Consider the following 16,979-nt stretch of genomic DNA (forward strand, 5'->3'; position numbering starts at 1 on the left):
ACATTTCTTTGAGAATTTATATTTTTTGTCGGCGTAAGACGGAGAAATCCTTGAGGAGACATAAATTTGTATTAAACATAGTTTCATCGCTAATGATTATAAATTAAGTTAAATAGCTAAATTAATTTAGTTAGAATATTCGTTTTTGTACTTAAAAGTAATTATTTTTTCGTTGTATAATGTTTAACATGTCATTTTATGTTAAAATTGACATTTGGATATTAAAACACTCACTCTAGTTATCTAAAAGAGTCATTTTTATTTGTCTCACCATAAGACAATCTCATACAAAAATTACTCTATAAAAAAAGCGACAATTTTACATTTTTGTAAGTCTTGAAAAATTGACCATTTCATAAGAAAAGAAAATTGAACCTTTGTCACTAAACGAAAGGCCTAGACTTTAACCACTATTAACTCATGATTTTCAAAAAATTATTCTTGTTTATGCATGTCCATTTTTAACATAATTTAAGCTTATTTGGTGATTTGATGAGAAAAATTGGTTAATATGATGAATTTTGATGCGGACAAGAAAGTTTATGTTTTTGGTTGTGAATGAGAATAGTACATAATATATTAAGCAATCAATTCAATATGGACGCGAATAGATAATTTGAAACGTAAAATTAATACAAATATATTTTGAAATTGCAAACTCATTCAGTGGTTTATATTGCAAGTTTGCAACGTATATTATGTCTCAATGCTAATCATTATAATAAAATTTAAAAAAATTTGATGTCATTTAAGTTATTTTTCATTTTATCATTTCCTATCTTAATGGGTAAAGAGATTTTAGTTACTCTCGTGAAGACGACCTCAAACAAGGAACCTAAATTCTCATAATATGTCTCACCCGAGTCCTGAACTATTTAACCCATATATAAAACGCGTACGGGTCTTTTAGTAAGACTGTCTCATATAACATTGTGTGAAAAAATTTTGTACCAAAATGGGACTATGGAAATTTGCATAGATTGGAAATGAGAAATGATACATTCATATTCAAATTCAAATTCTTTACATACAACAGCAGTAGCATGAATGTTAGCATCAGTATTCAGTAATCAGTAGAACTAATCCATTTCTCCATTCCTCCCAAATTGCGTCTTTTCTTTACTCTTTACAATAAACAAAATCTTAGCATCCATCACCAGGGTCTAATCCATCATAACTAGGAACTAGCAAAAATTTTATACGAGTAAGAAAAAAAATCGGACGAGAGGGGAATGGAAAGGAAAATGAATCCCAAGTTCAGGGCTCGAAATCCAAGCACCGTGAACTGACCAAGAATTTTACTTGAGAGGCACCCGAACAAGCATACATATCAATTTCCTAACCTTAAACTCTACTTTTTAACCACTTCTACAACGATGGACTTTCGTTTTCCCAATGTATTACAACATAGGCGGGAGCAACTTAACCTTTACGGCTTTACCATTTGAAAGAAGATTTACAATGACTTCAATTTTATCAAGAATAACGTAATTGCCTTAGATTTGATAAGAACAGCCTCGATTTTCCGAGGCAATCTTACTGTCTATAGACTTCTCCACCATCTTCATCAGGGCAGTGCCATGTGCGGGAAATAGAACTTTTATGCAAAATTAGGGGAGATGTGAAGACAATAGACCCATTTAGAAGGAAAATCAATTTATCAATCATGATCAAAGCGAAAGACATTGTACCCTCTCAGGAACATTCCTAGGCATGGAATGAGCAGAAACATATCTCTGTGGAATAGGTTTGAGAACTGTTGCAGTTGCATCAGAGGATGATGATTTCTCGGTCCCGTCAGCTTGACCTCGACCATGAAACCTTGCAAAACGGTTAATAACAGAAAACCTCTCTAGATCCTGGCATTCTAGTCTGAAGTCCAGAATTGATGCACGCTTGTCCAATCTGAGTAGTTGCAAATCAACATCAGTCATGAACCATGAGCATATAGCCCACATAAAAGCACCAAGAGTATGGCACAACACAAAAATATGCTCCAATGCTATCAAAAAGATGCCCCGACATACATGGGCTGTAGGCATGTCAAATTAGTAAGGTATGCAAAAAACTAGATTTTCTGTATTTAAAATAATCAGAAAATTAATTATAACCAAGTAGGTTAGATTTAACGCCTGATTAGCCAATTGAAGACTAAATTTGCCTGGAATTGTTGTGGAAATTAGAGACCGCAAAAGACAGATTACAACCCAACTCTCAGGTACATCCCAGGAAACATCAAATTAAGCTAGTTCTAAACAGATTAACAGGACAAGAATTATTTTGGTCAAAAGAAAACAATGAACTGAATAACCATTCTAACGGAAACCTCTTGTTCTGCACCACAGCACACATGGAGCAAATTGAGGTGGAAAAAAATATTAGTAGGCTATCAACAGAGCACCAAAGAATAGTTACAGTATAAAACACAAAACTACAATGCCAGCGCTATTATCACAAAATAAATTACCTTAATAAATTATTTTCCAGCTCCTTTTCCCTAGTTACAAAATCTTCCACAGCTTTTGAGAAGTATTGATCTTGTATTCTTTCTGAAGATTTGACCTTCCCACAGAGGCTATAAGAATAATCATGGTAGCAAAAGTCAAATTTGGTGTACTTGCATGATTTAAAGAACCAGCTTTAGTAAAAGAATATACAACAAATCATTGCCTCAAAGTCATTAAGTGGCTCCCATCTAAGGTGGAGTTTTGGAGGTAGCCTAATGCCATTAAGTGGTTCCTACCTATGGTGGAGTTTTGGAGGGAAGGATCGGGTATACACCCTTATTAGTGATAATTAATCACTGACAAAGAGGTTGTACTTGATTGACCCTTGGTAGCAAATAGCATGTGCAACTTCACATGAATAAAAGTGCACATGATTTAATGAGTCATTTTATTATAGTCCATTCTAATCTGAATCCTAAGAACTATATATCTATGGCCCTATATAAATTTAGGAAAGTAAAGAATTCACAAGTAGAGCTTACGGATTTCCATTTTCAACTGCTGAATTACTATCCACGCCACAAACTAGGTTGCATGCATCACCTAATACAGATCTTGCAAGAGAGTATACAATGTATTCATAGTCGGAACTTGCATCAAGTGATAGAACAGTTGCTGAAGGGGGTTGAAACACTTGCTGCATAAGTTGAGTTGTTAAGAGTAGTCTTCTTTTTGGTCTAATTGTTGGCAATAGATCTTCATTGTTGTCAGTATCATCTTCAACCTGCACCAGGATAAGGATTTCACTTCCTTGGTGAAAATGATAAATGCAAGAGAAAATATTAAGTACAAGACTAATTTACACACCTTTTCAATTAATCGATTGGAAGAATGAGCCCAGTCTACTTCTGCCGAACTGCGAATAAGATTCACCATATGTCAAGTGAATAATACTTTAAAAATCAAACACTTAAATTCTAAGGGCTGTAGAAGTTTTCATCACAAATAGCTTCCTGTATCAACGTAATAAAGCTCACACATTATATGTTAAAAAAACGCTATTTTGAGGACAAGAAAAAAATGAAATTCATGATACAAACTTCAGCCCAAGACAGAAAACTTTTGCTATCATAGAAAATGAAATATTTTCTAAGACAGGCAAACTAAAAAAATGCTATTTTTATAACCTTATGAACAACGGATTAGTAACAGCACCCACCTCATGTTTTGAAGCCTCTTGAGACTCTGACCTATTTCTTTATTCCATGGAAGAAGATCTGATGTAGCGGTCTTCCGCTTCTTGGTCCTTGCAGACAATAAACTTGAAGCACAGACATGAGTGACAGATGCATGTAGAGAAGAAACATGCTCACTTGGAATATGTGATTTTGCAGCTTCACAAGTATTAACAATTTGACTACCCTCTGTCATAGCAGCAGTAAACTGCTGTTCCACATTCTTCAGCATAGGAATTCTTGGCACATTATGCCCTGGTAACAACTGGCCATTTTTGAAAGTTCCATAACGCTCAAACCAGGATGGGGCCATCTGTGGACTAATGCCAGTATTCTCAGACCGACAAGTGACATTAGCAGTCACAGATTTCTGAGGATCATTACGACCAAATGAGGGGGAATCCTGGGAAGGAACACTTTCATGTGGTAGCTGAAAAGAAGTATTTTGATCGCCTAGTTGTGGATCAAGGCCATCATCATGTCCCTTCAATCTCTTTGATTCCCGGTGGCTTGGATCAGAACCTATATTCCTCATATTTTGCATTTGATGCAGCAAAGAGTAGCTGTTATGAGCATTATTATTTGGAGACACATCCTGTAGACGCCTCACAGAAGGTTCTTCCAAAGAAACACCAGATTTCTTTACGGAAGGTGCTTCTGCTGTTTGGGACTCCCTAACTCCAGTACCTAGAGAACTTGAAGAATCAACTCTTATGGGAACATCTTGCTCATCTTTCTTCTGTTGGGTGAAAGAAGTTTCCGAAGCATCAGGTGAGTGAAACTGAGACTTGATCATCTCAGGAGCTTTAAAAGCAGGGGAACCTAACAATTGTTGTTGAGAAGTCCAAAGATTAGATCCTAGAGGTGACAGGTTATCCTTCCTAGGCATCCCAGCCATAACAGCATGAAGCGAGGCAGGCATTTGACGCATCAAAGCACTCATCCCCGGTTGATTGATATCCCTCCCAGACAACAAATTGTGTGAATTACCAGCAGTGTGATTAGTTATAGCCTGAGGCTGCATTCCACTTAATTGCTGGTCATGGTAAGCATGCCTATTAAAAGACACTGTAGCAGATTGATCACTTGGCAACTTTCCACCAGGAGTAGTCAAGTGCTGATTTGTAAGAGGGCTACTCAAACTGGAACTAGATGATAAGCGAGCAGAACGATTCTCTTTAAAGTTAGGAACTACAACATCAGCATCCTTGTTTCCCAACCCACCAGATTCATTCCCAGATTCCAATGGAGTTGGTTGAAGTGGAGAGGGTAAACAATGAGCAGATGACACAGACGCCAACCATGTATGTGTTTTATCTCCCATTTCAGAAGCTACATGACCTGAACTAGGGGAATCAACAGTTCTTGAGGAGTTTTGAAAAGCATCATTAAGATTCGAAGATGCAATTGCCTGAGAAGGAGGAGCCAGTTGTAAGCTAAAACCATGAGATGTGGGAAACTGACCCTGGCTAGGTATGTCAGACAATAAACTTTGCTCCTTGGATTGATCAACCTTGTGAAGAAGCTCAAGCATATTCTGGCTGCAAAATTTATATAGATTCATAAATTTAAAATTAATAAGAAACAGGAACACTACGCATACCAAGAGGTGCTCAATCAGGCAATCAGTCATGCTTTGGTTTTGACGTTTCAGCTCCAGTACTTTTCAAAATTTTTATGTCCTTAATTAAAATGTCAACTCAATTTGATTTACTATGAGTGCGGTTTGGGTTTGAATTAGTCGAATACTCCACTCAACATCTGCATATCTATTAACTAGATTGTGCAATTCACCGCAACAACACACCATAGGCAATTGCCTTCTAGATTATATATTATAAAACATAGGAAAGGCTTTATTATCACACAGTGGTTCCATGACTACAAACCAAGGTTCTCTAAAGGTAGTACCATTAGTAAAAGTGCAACCTTTCCTGGCAGACTATGTACATTTTTGGTCGGAACTGGGACATAATAAACAGAAGGGGAGGATTAGAGTACAATTGGCACTAAAAATATGAATGGAGGAAGTCGGATTTCCAGGTGAACAGTCTCTTATGTAAGTCGCAAGTCCCATGGGAAGAGAAAATACATATGGCCAAGAGCCAACCAAACACTTTCAGAGACAATTCCTAGAAAGCTCACAAGGATAACAAATTTTCTTAAATTCAAATTCTGAAAAGTGATTGATCTGTGTGAAGAAAATAAAGCCTATACTCAAGACCCAAAAACATGATAGTTCCAGCTCAAAATTTATGAACATGGACAAACTCCTACAGTTCTAGTTCCTCCTTTTCTTTTCTTTTCCAAAAAAATTGCATCTTCGAGTCAAAGATATTAAACACAAAATGAGAGAAATTTGTTTATGTTGGTTTGGGCATGTCAAAGAAAACAAGAAAAACACACCAGTTTTGTGTATCTTATAAGAGGAAGAGGTAGGCTAAAAATGACGTGCAAGAGGGAAAAATGACATGAAGAATTGGGATTTGTAATAGCATATGACAAGAAATAGTAATGATTCAAACTTTTATCCACCGTCTCAAAATAAACCCTACTATTGGTTAGCTCAAAAAGATCCATATCATAGTCTGAATTATTAAACGAAGGTTATCATAATAGTATGGATTATTTTAAGTTAAACGATAGTTGCGTTTATTTTGAGATGATTGACACAAGTTTGGATTATTACTATTAAACTTCATTTCTATTTGAGGTGTTACTTTTTGTTCCACTTTTTCCTACTTGGCAAGCTCTCTACTGAAATAAAGCAAAAGTATCACTTTCAGTGAGAAGCATCCCTCATGTTTTGGAACACCTGCAAGACTAAAGTGATAGAACCAAAAAAATAACACATGGGCCATTTGGAACATACAAGGACATTAATTCTCATGTTAACATAAATCAAGGCAACCCTAAAGTACTCGAAAAGATAAGCAGAACTAATGGAAACCTATTCCTAACACACAGAAAAACAGATGCAAACAATCATCAATGTGATCAAGTACACAATCAAAACAACATACAAAAGAACATCTGTAAGTATATATGTATACCTTATGAAAATATTAAAACTAAGAGAGGTGAAATCAATCTCAAGTTAAATGAACATGAAAATCAGGAAGCAACATAAATTTAAGGCCCCAGGATTTCCCTTATGGTATAGGGGATATAGATATATAATGTGAAAATGACAATTCCACACAAAACATTACCTAGTAGGTATTTGTTGGTTTGAAGAAGAAATTTCACTGGATCTCAAAAATTGGGAAGAGATATTAGGCAAGAAGCCAGGATGAAAACCACCGGATGATACTCCACGAGAAGCATTACCAGGTCCTTGGAAATTAGATGTCCGACCCTGCAGCAGAAGAAAATAAACCATCTATGTTGACTGAAATTCATACTATACACATGCTTAAGCGGATGGCTATATGCATGTATACAAGAGAAGGAGAAAAAGAGAGATGAGGGGAGGGGAATTAGCAAACAAGGAATCCATCTCTAACCTTCTCCATATCAGTGATGTTAGTGTTCAATGAACCATGAAATCTTGGGTTCAACTCTTGGCCTCTAATTCCTGCAGAGAGCTGAGCCATGGACTGTGAAAGCAAAACTTGTTTTTCTGGATGAGAAGAATCTAAATCCATATCCACATCTCCCATGGGATGATACTGGAATTTCCGGGCTACCAGTCCTCTTTTGCCAGTCTGATCTGATGGCTTCTCTTTGCCTCCGGAAAAACTACGTCGATCAGCAGAATTCGACCACATATTCTCTCTCGAAACACCAACTGAGGCATTATGAGGAAAACTGCTGCGGTGGCTATCACTGGAACTCTCCCTTCTATCACTATTTTCTGACTCATGCATCTCAACAGCTCCACCATCAGGGCTATTATCTGAAGATTCCAAGATAGGAGGTCCTTTACTCAAATTATGACGGTCCCTTACAGAACCCTCCAATCCAGATTTTCCAGAATTAACTGGTTTCCAAAAATCAAGATGATAACTATTAGGAAGTTTTTGGCCAGATTCAAGGTTGACTTTCATGTTGCTCAAACCCGGTGCACCAGTATCATCTTTTGGATTGACAAATCCACCATCCATTTTAATAGTAGAATTTGGAACAGGATCAAGCCTTGAAGCAGAACCAGGACCTGTATCCATGTATATCTGCATGTTATGATCTTTCTCAAGCAAGTTATTTTGGTAGCTAGAGGATATACCTCCATTTTCTGGCGCAGATCCAATGAAATTTGAAGCATTTGGTCGACTAGATTGTTGAACATTGTTATGCAAAAATGTATTCTGCTGATGGCTCCAAAAGCCAACATCCGCCCTGGAGCAATCTCTAGAAGTATTAGAATTTTCAACCACCCCCTTCTGCTCTGCATGTGACTTCTGCTGACTAATTTCCAACCATCTCCTTCCTTCATGTGCATTCATACTTTCTGTTTGTAGATATTCTTTCTTTTGATTTGGAAATGGCTGCTGTTGCCCAGAACTGTTCACATAATTAGGATTTGTGTTTGCATTATATGTGCTCACATTACTGGTGCCAGGTTGGGAACCCAGTGAGCCTCTCTGGGAGCTGTCAACCAAATTCCGTCGTGATTTCTCATTAGCGTGAGTAAATGAAGGATGCTGACTGCCAGATTGTGATCTGGAGTTCTGAGAGCCTAGACCATTCCATTCTTCCTGCATCCCTACATCAGTACTAGAGGTTTCTCCAACAGCAGACTGCATCAGAGCACTCCAGGTCCCACTTTGTACCGAAGAAAAGCCATTGAGGAGATCTGTGGCATCCCCACTACCTGCAAGTGATTCTTCACCAAATGCGTCCCAAATAGAAGTATTATCGTCATTGCCAAACAAAATCTTTTCTTCAGTTGGATCTAAACCAATAGTCTGCGAAGAACACTGATTTACAGATTTTTCAGTTAGCATGTCTGAAACCCCAGAAAATCCTTGTCCACCACGTTCAGACATCGGCATATTCCTCTGCTGCACCTGAGTCAGGCCTCCCGAATTAACCTCATGTCCCATATGCTGACTAGAAGCCTGTTCAAAAGATATTTTTCCATCAGATCCATATCTGGAGACCATATTTCCATCCTTCACATTCATCTGCTCTGCAAGTGAACCATATTGATTTCCGGAAAAAGTACTGGGAGTTGGAACCTGAAGCATTCCAGATTTATCGGTATTGTTCTGATAGAATGCATTTGAACTTCGTGAACCAGAAACAGGAACCCCATACAAAGACTGAGAAGTTTGCTGAGGAACCATACCCAAAAATTGCATCCCTTGGCTATGATCTGGGGTAACCATAAATCCATTGGAATATCCTGGCACAGAAGATGACATACCTCGTTGCTGCCAGTTAGAATTGCCAGGCATGACTGGAGGGGGCCATGCATAGTTAGATGTATCGCGCATAGGATTGCCATTAACAGCAGATTGATGCTGCCCTGCCGCCTGATTTATAAAGGGAGAAATATGGTTTGTTGCACTTCTTTGTATTGCTTCCGATTGTTGAAGCTGATGATGCCTCTGTAGCTCTTGCATCTGTTTCAGCATGAGTTGCTGCTGCAATTGGGTATCATTATTACCAGGCTGTTGCCGAGATAATGACTGCAGGATTTCTGTTTGCTGGCCATTCATATGCTGTTGGCCACCAAGAAAATTGAAATTCATCGGTGACTCTGAGCCTCCAAAACTTCCAGAGTTAGACTGATGTGAACCACTCCTCTGATGTGATTCAAGAACTGAGGGATTCCTTGTCATCATATTGTGTCGATCAGGTTCTGTGTTCACACCCAGAAAATTAGCCTCATTCTGCCTTGGATGGCCAACTTGAGATGGATGCATATATCCATTCATATTCAACTGCTGAATCTGTGATGAACCTTTCACAGATTCAGGTCTTGAACCTGGCCGAGTGAAGTTCAACCCATGAGGACCCAATGAGAACTGATGGCCTTGACCCCTCTCTACGTCTACATCATTTATACATACCAAGAAGAGTACGACAAAATTAAATGAAAAAAAAAATACAAAATAAACTAATAGATCAAGCAACATCAAACCTTGAAAAAAGAGAGGAAAACCAAAACCAAAATGTTAGCTACCTGATTGTTGTGCACTGTAATTCTCAGAACCAGAATTTACAGCCTCGCTTCCACTCCATATATTGTTATTAAACAATGGCCAATTTGACGCAACTTGTGTATGATGTTGGTCCTGTGACAAGCTACCTTGATCGAAGAAATTGTGGACCCTGTCACCAACTTCGTTTCCAGGCATAGATTATTCCTACTGTAATTCTTCAGAAGCTTACACACATGTCAAAACAAAGCAACCTGATACAGATACAAAAACTGATCAAATATTCACAATTTCAATATTTGATGAAAGTTCAATGCCAAAAGTAAGCAGAATCATGTGCGCAAAACAGACTCCTTTTCAGGTGATTTCAAATAAGGACCCTACATCCACATCCTCAAAGCTCTTGACATCTCATTCCACAACCATCACTAGAGCTAGAGTACATCAATAAGACCAAAATGATCTAATATCAAATACAGAAAAACTACCAAATGCATGTTACATGCATGCCTACTAGCAAGACACTTGCACAATCGCTGACACAAAACACATGGCCAGGAAAGATTAATATGCAAGATTAATCTCACTTTACATACATCAAGAACAAAGCTCTGACCACCTTCAAGAAGTTACTTCAATATCGGCATAAGCAAGTATATATTACTATGTTTAAACCAATTTTGAACTGAAAGCCATAAGGAAATCGTAGATGATTTCATCGTCTAGTAGCATCAAGTAAAGATGGACTCGCATTCCTTTTTCTAGTAGTTTAAAGCTTCTGAGAAAATAAATATAGATTATGGACTATAAACAACACTTTTCCAATTTTACACTTAGATACTTCATCATATTCTTTCCAAAGAAGGCAGAAATAGATTCTCCAATTCTCACTCATATGTCATATCCAGAAAGCTAGTATAGACCCTTCACCATAGAAAATAATAAATTACTATTTGGCGGTTACTTGTAAAGAAAGAAACCAACAAAGAACTTTAGGCATAGCGTCCACTTTCCAAGCTTTTAATTTTTTTTAAAGACTTTTTATAGTTGCAATCAAGTTTCTAACTGATAATTGCCTTCCCTTGATTCTATAAATTAATTATTCCAAAACATTTCAAGGCCATGCGTCCAGTAATGGCACACCCTTGTATCTTATAAAAGCAATATCTATAACTTATCAGAAAAATATAATTCTTTATAAGTTACATGTACATCTCATCACATATTTACATTATGGATCATTACTCAAATTGTGATCAAAAAGCTCTTTGGGTTTTCACTTTACATTCCCCAACATAGACGTAAAAATTATACTTCAAACCAACTTTGCCTAGCCGATTCACAGAGTGATATTTAAAACAAGACACCACTTTGATTATAAAGCTATACAAGTTCCAAACTAACATATTAAAAACAAGTTAAAGTAAACAAAGATACAAGCACTTATAATCAGGCATTAAGAAAAAACCCTGGTTACAATCCCCAAAAACTGTGAGCAGGATATCAATGGATTAACGTGCTCCTTGCAACAATTTTTCATATCGAAATTTGAAGACACTTGTTCTTCAATGAGCACACATTGCAAGTACACAAGAATTTCCAAGATCATTAAGTTCCAACTGAAAACTTAGCATTATAATTATCCTAGCCACTTCCTATCCCTAACACAGAGATAAGAAGTGATCCATATAATTCATATTACCAATCAACTCATAATCAAGAATATAATTAAACCTTTTAAAACAAAAGTCCTTTCAAGCCTCTACCCTTCACTCATTTTGAACGGGGGAATCAAAGGACACTTCACCACAATTCAACAGTTATTGTAAACGCGACAAGTTATCGGACATCATAAATAATATGTGAGCCTAAATAGGCAAACTCAAGCAACACACCCCCAAACAAAACCTGAAATACAAAGCTAAAACGAAGTTCCTTTTCTGAAAACATAAGACTTCAAGCTAAGAACTAACTATAATTAAATAATCATCATGCACCTAATTTCATCAATCAATACCTACTCCACTACTATTCGAAATGTGGAGCAACTATGGGCAGACTTCTACAAAGAAAACCATTAAAAAGAAAAACCTTGACCGTAGTTGATACCATAAATGTGAACCAAGAAGTGTGTAATAAATTCTCATACAACTTGAATTAGTAAAATAAAAGTGTATTCTCCTTGAATCTTGCAAGCTCTTCATAGTTCGCATTCTAAATTGGAGGGTTTCGAAGGTTGATAATTATTAAAAGAGGTATATTTATGGACAGGAGAAGTATCACACTGTAATATGCTAAGATCTATGAAAAGTCTGAACTTCTATATGGGCATAACCCTAAAACTTGCAACTTGTGAGGGAAGCAAAAGGACCTAGAATGATAGTGCATTTACAAATTGCCCATGACTTGCACACATAGGGAGAGGAAGAGAGTCAAACTTAATACCCACCTTTCTACCCTTGTTGTGAGACCACCAATGAGGTACACCCTCCAGCCTACAACAACCAATGTTGAACCCACTTGCCACCATTGTCGTTGCTACCACTACAAAGGTGGAGAAAGTAACTGAGTAAGTGAACTATAAAATCACACATCCCAACAAAAGCACCAACCTCGATAAACTAAAATCCTAATCCCATTCTAAAAACATAGTAACTCACAACTCCATACACATGAAAAATACATTAATTTTAATGACAATCAACGCAATCTAACAAAAATACTTTTTTGGAAATTGTATCTTCAAGGGCATCTGAGGCTGCTATGCTAATGCTTTTACATGCCAATAAGGACACTCTACTTGCACCTAACATGAGAAATTTTGTTCTAAAGTTTCCTCTTCAACAGCTATTTCTATACTAGTACTACTATAATAAATCCTTTAATACAACCTGAAACATTCCTTGCAAAGAGCACCACAGAGCATATAGTATTTAATTCGAATCCTCATCTTTCCCACAATTAAAACTTTGCTTATGCAATTACGATTCCCGGAAAGTGTAAAATTTTATAAAAAAAATCCACCCTACCTCATAATCATAGAAAATGCTAAACATTACAATACACCCTCAAGAAAAAAGGTATTAACTCAGCATTAAACAATATCAACAATAAGTTACTTACAAGTGAAAACAACGCAAAAACTCAACCAATACTGCTACAAGAGGTACTATACAAAAAAAATAATAAAATAATAAAAAAAAACAACTCACACATAGCACCAATACATGTAACACATCGCCAAAATAGACACTAGTAAGTAGTAACAGATAATTTCCTGGAAATCAGTAGACTACAAGAGTATAACTGACTGCCCTCCCTCAACCATCTGCACTCTCACTCACTCCAATAGCAGAACACTGAGCTGATTAAACCATTAAACTAATATGCTTGTCATAAGCTCTGATGCCTTAGCTAGTGTTTGTCACCTTATTCAAAAATTCAACAGTAAGTAGCAAAATACAAGCATGTGCATTAAAATCAAAACAAAATTACTACAGAGATGCCAAACATTAAAAACCACGATTTTAAGCACACATCATTCTTCAGAATTTAGACAATAATACAACAAAGTATGCAGAACAAGGATTAATATTTATTTATCAACCTGAAGCTCGCAGAAAACCCTAATTTGGGGAAAATTAGTTACGCACAAATGAAATTGAAAACCCTAATAAATTGAAATCTAACAAATTATGCAACAATTCCTTAGCAATCGAGCTACATATAAACTCCAGCAATCATAAATTCGTTAAGAAGATCAAATGAAACAAAAGAAATGATCGAAAATTTTTTTAAATAGTTTAGCTAAAAAGTAAAAGTATACTAAAAATGGAAAGATAAAGATAGAAATCACTAACCATAAAGAGAATCAGAGAGATCGAAAGGAAAGAGATGACAGTCGAAGAGAAGAGAGGATGAGGGTGTATTTTGCATTGCTGTACTCTTTTCTGCGCTTCAGAAACCAAAACCAAAACACTCTTTAACAAAAAAAATCCAATTTTATTTTATTTTTTTATTTGGCCTCCTATGATTTGTTTGCCATTATAAAGAAAAAATTGGAGCTGAACCCCTCACTTCAACATAGCTGATTGCCTAATAGTCTAATATACTATTATTGGCTTGCTCAACTCTTTTTTTTTATCTTTTTCAAATGTGTATGAATTATAATATTATATGAATTTTTTTGGAACATGAAAATCTAAACTTTATTAATACATTTAAAAAATAAAAAAAAATGTTTGTTTGGATAAAGTTAATTTAGATTTATGAAAAGTAGTATCTATTTTATATAAAAAACTGTGGATTATTGTTATTATGATCAATATAAGTTGGACTATTCAGAATAATTTTTTTAAGTATAATATTTACTCTATTTTTTAAAAATAATTGATCTAACTTTTTTAATCATTTAAGGTATGTTTGATGGGGATGGTGGATTTATTACAAGTACTAATAATGAAATACAAATTACAATTAGGAGGAATTGGTATTTTCCCTTTATTGATAGCTAAAACAAACTACACAATTATACTGAAAGAATATTGGAAGTGCAACGAAGACCATTACTCGAAAACTTGATACTTGTTGTAGGCGTGTACGCACTTTTCTTTTGTGATATTTCCCCCACAAAGGTACTTAGGTTTGAACTTGAAAATTCACAACGAGATACAAACAACACAATATACTCTTAGTACTTGGGGTGTACTACTTAACAACCAAGTGTATGAATGAATTATAAAACTTAGAAGATTGAAAAAAAGTTTATAACTCCGTTTGAAAATCACAAACAAGAGAAAAAGTATGATAGAATAAAATTCAAAAAAAAAAGGTATATAGTTGGAAAAGTCAAAGAGTATCTTGCCCAAGCCTCGGGGCTAAGCAACTTGCCCGATCAAGCAAACATTCTTGAAGAAGACAAAAAGATTAATGTGCTAACTAGGGCCTTAAGTTGTTTCAGTCAATTGAATGGTCAAACCATCCAAACACTCTATTTTCTTGCTACTAGCACAACCCAACTTGCATCATCAAGCCAACCCTATAGTTGCTCAACCGCCCAAGTGTGGGGTTGTTCAGTCGAGCAGCTCTATTTATTGCTCCAAATATCATTTTATCTTTTTTTAATTTCCCCCCTCAATTCCTATGCATTTACCTTTATATGTTTTCATTTCTCTTACCCATTTTAACTCCATTTGGTCTTATTTCCTACTTGAATAATATCATTTTGAACTTTAAAGAATTCAGATTTATTTTTGTCTTCTCCATTGACTAAGGTTGCGATAAAAGTTTTAGTAATAAATATACCCCTCTTTATTCTTAAATTTTGTATCCCGCTTTGTCTGATTTATTGGCTTCATCTCCATTATTAGTTTAGTTTAGGTTAGTGTTTAGTTTAGCCTAATTTTCTTCTTATTTCAAAGTTAGTAATTTTTTCTTTATCTACTCAAACTTCCACTATCAATGTAGTTATTATGCCTTCATGAGATACTTAATTATTGACATTAAGGGGGTGTTTGGTATGGGTTTTTAAGGGTTTGGTAATGGAATGGATTAACCCAATCCCTTACAATTTGTTTGGTATAAAAAATTAGAAACCCAATCCATTTCCTACAAGTAACCCATTCCCCTCAAATGTTTCAGCTCATTATGGAGAGGTAACATTGTTTCAGCCCATTTTGTATACCTAATTCCAGACCATAAAACCTTCAATTTTTCCTCTCCTCTTCCTGAACTCTCAGATTTAAATCCCTAATTTCTTTTTTTTTCATTTCTACGTCTTCCGTGGCAGAGTAACTTCTCTTTCTTCAGTCTTCACAGCTCATGTAAGTGTTTGATTTTCTTCAATTTTTGTTCAATTTAGTTGAAAGGGCTGAATTTAATCGATAAAGGCAATGTCTCTTTTACTTGGATCTGCTGCTCCTTCCAACTTCAATCATGTTATGATCAGCTAGGAAGTGGCTTGACCTTCTCCCCCTCCCTCTTCTATCTCGTTTAATATGATGCTATTAAGATCAGAGAATGTTATGCTTTCGTCAGATCTCATTGATTCAGTATATTCTTGCTCCATATAGAGGGCAACTATATCATCTTAAGGAATGGACAGATAGACAACCACAAACTGCAGAAGAGTATTACAATATGAAGCATGCTCGAGCAAGAAATGTAATTGAAAGATGTTTTGGGTTACTTAAAGGGAGATGGAGTATACTTAGAAGCCCCTCCTTTTTCCCTATTCGAACTCAAGGACGTATTGTGATGGCTTGTTGTTTACTTCATAATTTAATAAGGAAAGTGATGCCCACAGATGATGTAAAAGAAGAGAATATGAGTAATGACAATTCCGATAACGATTCTGATGATGAAGTTGAATACATTACTACAATAGCTACTTCTGATCGATGGACTAATTATAGAAATACGTTAGCTCAAGATTTGTTTAATGCTTGGAGGGCAAGAGTTAGACAAGGTTTGTACTAAACGATTGTTTAATTGTTTGAATGCTACGTCTGCCACACAATCGTACCAATAGATTCTTTAAGAACAAAATTCATACATTTCTAGTTTCTGATACTTTCTAATTATTGTGCATTGACAAAATATACATAATTTCACTTTAGTTTATATGTATATTGCAGGTACTTGAAATGGAGGTGAATACCATTAGCCAGGAGGGAAGTAGTAGAGGGAGGGGCAAGAATAAGCGCTTTTGGACATGTCAAGAAGATTCGATGCTTATAAAGTATTTACACCAATTGTCTACTGATCCTAAGTGGAGAGGTGAGGGCGGTTTTAAAAATGGTTACATGAGTAGGTTGGAAGAGTTGATTAATGGTGAGCTTCCTAGTTGTGGTTTGAAGGCTTTTTCGCACATTGAATCAAGAATCAAACATTGGTCAGAGAAATACAGTGCACTAGCTGAGATGTTATCTACTTTGGGATTTGGATGGGATGTCGATAAGAAGATGTTGCAAGTAGAGAGAGCAGTGTTCGATGAATGGGCAAAGGTAAATTTCTAGGATCTTTTATACATTACTTTGTGAATATTGTGCAAAAGGTCTACTCGTATGTTTTTGTTTCTTGTTGATTTGACTTTATTCAATGTACATGAGAGTAGGGTCTGTTAGGATTGTGAGCAGGGACTGTAGCAGTCCACATGATTGCTTCAATATTTTATTTTTTGTTTTGGAATA

The 16,979-nt window shown here is 35.9% G+C and overlaps 2 protein-coding genes across 4 annotated transcripts; one reads left to right on the plus strand and one right to left on the minus strand.

The window, feature by feature from the left end:
* Nucleotides 1-980: 980 nt before the first annotated feature.
* On the minus strand, nt 981-13,863 carry LOC130797460 (uncharacterized). Of its 3 annotated transcripts, none has more exons than XM_057660047.1 (10): nt 13,650-13,842; nt 9,813-10,043; nt 7,908-9,680; nt 7,189-7,838; nt 6,895-7,040; nt 3,667-5,223; nt 3,315-3,363; nt 2,990-3,231; nt 2,468-2,575; nt 981-1,905 (listed from the first exon to the last, which is right to left on the minus strand). In XM_057660047.1, the coding sequence occupies exons 2-10, from the start codon at nt 9,985-9,987 to the stop codon at nt 1,671-1,673; spliced, it is 4,935 nt and encodes a 1,644-aa protein (XP_057516030.1). In that variant the 5' UTR covers nt 9,988-10,043; nt 13,650-13,842; the 3' UTR covers nt 981-1,670. The 3 variants fall into 3 exon arrangements, with proteins under 3 accessions (XP_057516030.1, XP_057516029.1, XP_057516028.1); XM_057660046.1 differs by adding an exon at nt 12,239-12,333 and having other exon boundaries at nt 7,189-9,680; XM_057660045.1 differs by having other exon boundaries at nt 7,189-9,680; nt 13,650-13,863.
* A 1,817-nt stretch (nt 13,864-15,680) lies between these two features.
* LOC130798745 (uncharacterized) lies at nt 15,681-16,457 on the plus strand. The gene is made up of 3 exons (XM_057661845.1): nt 15,681-15,725; nt 15,826-16,255; nt 16,425-16,457. The coding sequence occupies exons 1-3, from the start codon at nt 15,681-15,683 to the stop codon at nt 16,430-16,432; spliced, it is 483 nt and encodes a 160-aa protein (XP_057517828.1). The 3' UTR covers nt 16,433-16,457.
* The last annotated feature ends 522 nt before the right edge of the window (nt 16,458-16,979 follow it).

The sequence above is a fragment of the Amaranthus tricolor genome, chromosome 13, assembly GCF_026212465.1.
Source record: "Amaranthus tricolor cultivar Red isolate AtriRed21 chromosome 13, ASM2621246v1, whole genome shotgun sequence".
Classification (NCBI taxonomy): domain Eukaryota; kingdom Viridiplantae; phylum Streptophyta; class Magnoliopsida; order Caryophyllales; family Amaranthaceae; genus Amaranthus; species Amaranthus tricolor.

Coding starts and splice junctions, on each gene's coding strand:
- LOC130797460 (XM_057660045.1), bottom strand. CDS start 9,987: ATGCCTGGAAACGAAGTTGGTGACAGGGTCCACAATTTCTTCGATCAA. Junction 9,681..9,812: donor TTACAGTGCACAACAATCAG/GTAGCTAACATT, acceptor TAAATGATGTAG/ACGTAGAGAGGGGTCAAGGC. Junction 1,906..2,467: donor CTGGAAAATAATTTATTAAG/GTAATTTATTTT, acceptor GCAACTACTCAG/ATTGGACAAGCGTGCATCAA.
- LOC130798745 (XM_057661845.1), top strand. CDS start 15,681: ATGTCTCTTTTACTTGGATCTGCTGCTCCTTCCAACTTCAATCAT. Junction 15,726..15,825: donor CTCCTTCCAACTTCAATCAT/GTTATGATCAGC, acceptor TGCTTTCGTCAG/ATCTCATTGATTCAGTATAT.